This window comes from Poecilia formosa, unplaced genomic scaffold (genome assembly GCF_000485575.1).
Source record: "Poecilia formosa unplaced genomic scaffold, Poecilia_formosa-5.1.2 Scaffold37, whole genome shotgun sequence".
NCBI classification, from domain to species: Eukaryota; Metazoa; Chordata; class Actinopteri; order Cyprinodontiformes; family Poeciliidae; genus Poecilia; species Poecilia formosa.
Window position 1 is genome coordinate 109,100 of NW_006799976.1, and position 2,565 is coordinate 111,664.

Sequence of the window (2,565 nt, forward strand, 5' to 3'; positions counted from 1 at the left end):
CGGTCTTAAGACCGGACTCGAGACCAAGACCGATCTCGAGTACCACAACACTGGTGCAAGCTTTTTGAAAGTAACCAAGATTTTTTATTATTTGCATTGCAAACATTGTTCATGTACCAGGCGTGTGTAAAACACAATATATTATTGATAACATAAAGGGAATGCTTTTGAGAGAAAGTCCAATGGATATCTATTGTCCTAAAAATAATTAGTATATAAAACGTTATTGTATAATAAATTATAATGTATGAACTGCTGGAGAGGAAGGGTTTTCCTTTGTCACTCACACAGAAATATCTCCAAGATTTCAGGAGGTAATAGTGTTTTGCCCTTTGGAATTTTTAAATAAATTGGACATGGTATAATTTCTGTGTGGAAAAAGGTAAAACAAATAAAAAAGAGAGAGAAATGTTTCACAAATCAGAAAAAAGTTTCACAAATCACAAACATGGTTATAAATATTCTATTAGTTGACAATGATCTAGTCAAAGTTTGAAGACTGTAGGTGTTATAGTTTTGGAGCTGGAGCAGTTATACTAGGACATAGATCCAAAAAAGTGGTGAAATCAAACTTTATTGAAGTTTCACAAATCAGAAACATGGGTCTAGATATTCTGCTATTAGATGAGAATAATCCAGTCCAGCTTTGAAGACTCTAGCCGTGGTAGTTTTTAAACTAGAGTCGATTAAAGATGCGGAAGGTAGTGAAAAATTAGGTGGAATCACCCTTTAACCATTTCTCGAATCGGAAGCTGGAATCGGAAACCAACTTCAGCTTCATTAGAAATGACCCACTTTACGTCTAGCCCTGAATTCATTTGAAAATCAGAGTCAAGCTGCGTAAATAGATGTTCACAGATGTTCTTGATCCAACTGGAATGAGCCTGATCGGTTCTGCTATAACTGTCGATCATTTATTTTGAGAATGTTGATTAAAAAAATACTCAAAAAGACCTGCAGTTAGTAGCTAGTTTCACTTGTCTATTTGATGTTGGAGGGTTTTTTTTGTTTTGATCTTTTTATCCATCCATCCATTTTCTGTACTTTTTGCCTAGTTTAAGTTGTCAAACTAGTTCGCCTCATTTAAGCTCATTTACAAGCCGATGCACTGCAAATATGGTCGGTGCCTTTTGCTATCAACATACTTTGTCCAGTTGGCTGCTACTCAAGAACACACAATCTGAGCAGTCCTTTTGCAGACTGCAGCAAAGTTGACAGGGTGAAAAGCAGCAGGTATTGGCTTTGCACAAGATGGTTGTTACAAAAGACACCTTGATTAAAGTCACTGAAAATGCAAACCAGGTTCGGCTCCACTCACGTCCATTGCTATACCTACAGGTGGACAACAATTCTAAAACGCCGCAGAAAATTGACATTGTTTCTTCCGTTCACTGATTGACCCAGTTGAAATCCAAGTCAATGTGAGAAAGCCCTAGATGAGCTTTAAAACAAGATTTGAATCAAGCAAAAAAGCATAGGAAGGCAATGGCCAGGCTAGTCCACATCCATTATCGTTTGGTTTGTCTCGTCCACAAAACGAAACATCACCAAATGGCAGCAAACAATTTGGTCTGCAGGAAGGATCATCAGGGCTGACTTTCCTTCCATCCAAGAAAAGCCAGCTAACATCTGGTTTAACTTTTAAACACGTCACCACAGAGACAATTTCTCCATGCACAAATTGAAATGTGTCCGTTTCTGTAGACACGTTGGTCACATGCTTTGACTTCTCCCAAGTTTCTTATGATAGTTGAGGTCAGATGTTAGATTTTCTGAGATATTTTATAATGGAGAACCAAAATTCAGGACAGAATTGAAATTCACTGAGGATTTTAGCTAAATCTAATCTCATGAGGGTTCAAATACCACTGGTTACATCACAACTGAAGCTAGGTTCATGGTTCAGGTAGGAGTGGTTTGCAGTGTGTTATGTAACAATTTTTCCATATATGCAGCCAGAGGAACATTTTGTTTTTCAGTTCCCTGACACCAACGTGCTTAACTCAAGATATTTCAGTCAATTCTCCACAGACTGTATAGAAACAGCAGGTGGAAAAACAGCAGCACACACATTTCTTCTGCTGCTGCCTGTTTGGATCTCCAACCATGTGGCTCTATGATATTTTCCTGAGTTTGGACGTCAAGGGGATACTTTTGTTTATGTTTTCCTTCCTTTTGATAGCCGACTTCATTAGGAACCGGACACCAGCAAACTTTCCTCCAGGACCGAAGGCTCTCCCCTTTGTGGGGAACATCTTAAGTTTGGACACCAAACATCCTCATGTTTGTTTCACCAAGGTATGGATTACGAAGACATAATTTATGAAGATATTTTAACGTAAAGGATTGAAAATAGGGCAAACTCATGCTTATAAAAAATTCTTGTGAGCTTTAATATGAAAAGGTTTTCTGAGGTTGTGCATTCTTTCAGTAATTACAAATTAAGCAAAGAAATAGGAAGATATCATTTATAGCAGCCTGATTGCCTTCATTTATGTAGTGTTAAATTCAGAAACTAAAGCAGTGTTTCTCAACCTTTTTTGTGCCAGCGCCCCCCTAGCCCTT

General features: G+C 37.9%; 2 protein-coding genes and 1 long non-coding RNA gene across 3 annotated transcripts in view; 2 read left to right on the plus strand and 1 right to left on the minus strand.

Annotated features, from left to right (window-relative positions):
- Positions 1 to 2,565, minus strand: part of LOC107836063 (uncharacterized) — a 22,290-nt gene that overhangs the window by 14,022 nt on the left and 5,703 nt on the right. The window lies entirely within an intron of this gene.
- LOC103137024 (cytochrome P450 2J6-like) overlaps positions 1 to 2,565 on the plus strand; it is an 18,526-nt gene that overhangs the window by 11,136 nt on the left and 4,825 nt on the right. The gene's annotated exons all lie outside the window — the stretch shown is intronic.
- LOC103137023 (cytochrome P450 2J6-like) overlaps positions 1,970 to 2,565 on the plus strand; it is a 3,827-nt gene continuing 3,231 nt past the window's right edge. Inside the window, exon 1 of the mRNA XM_007550533.2 lies at positions 1,970 to 2,298. Coding sequence (XP_007550595.1) covers positions 2,107 to 2,298 — 192 coding nt within the window. The 5' untranslated portion in view covers positions 1,970 to 2,106. The remainder of the gene's footprint in view (positions 2,299 to 2,565) is intronic.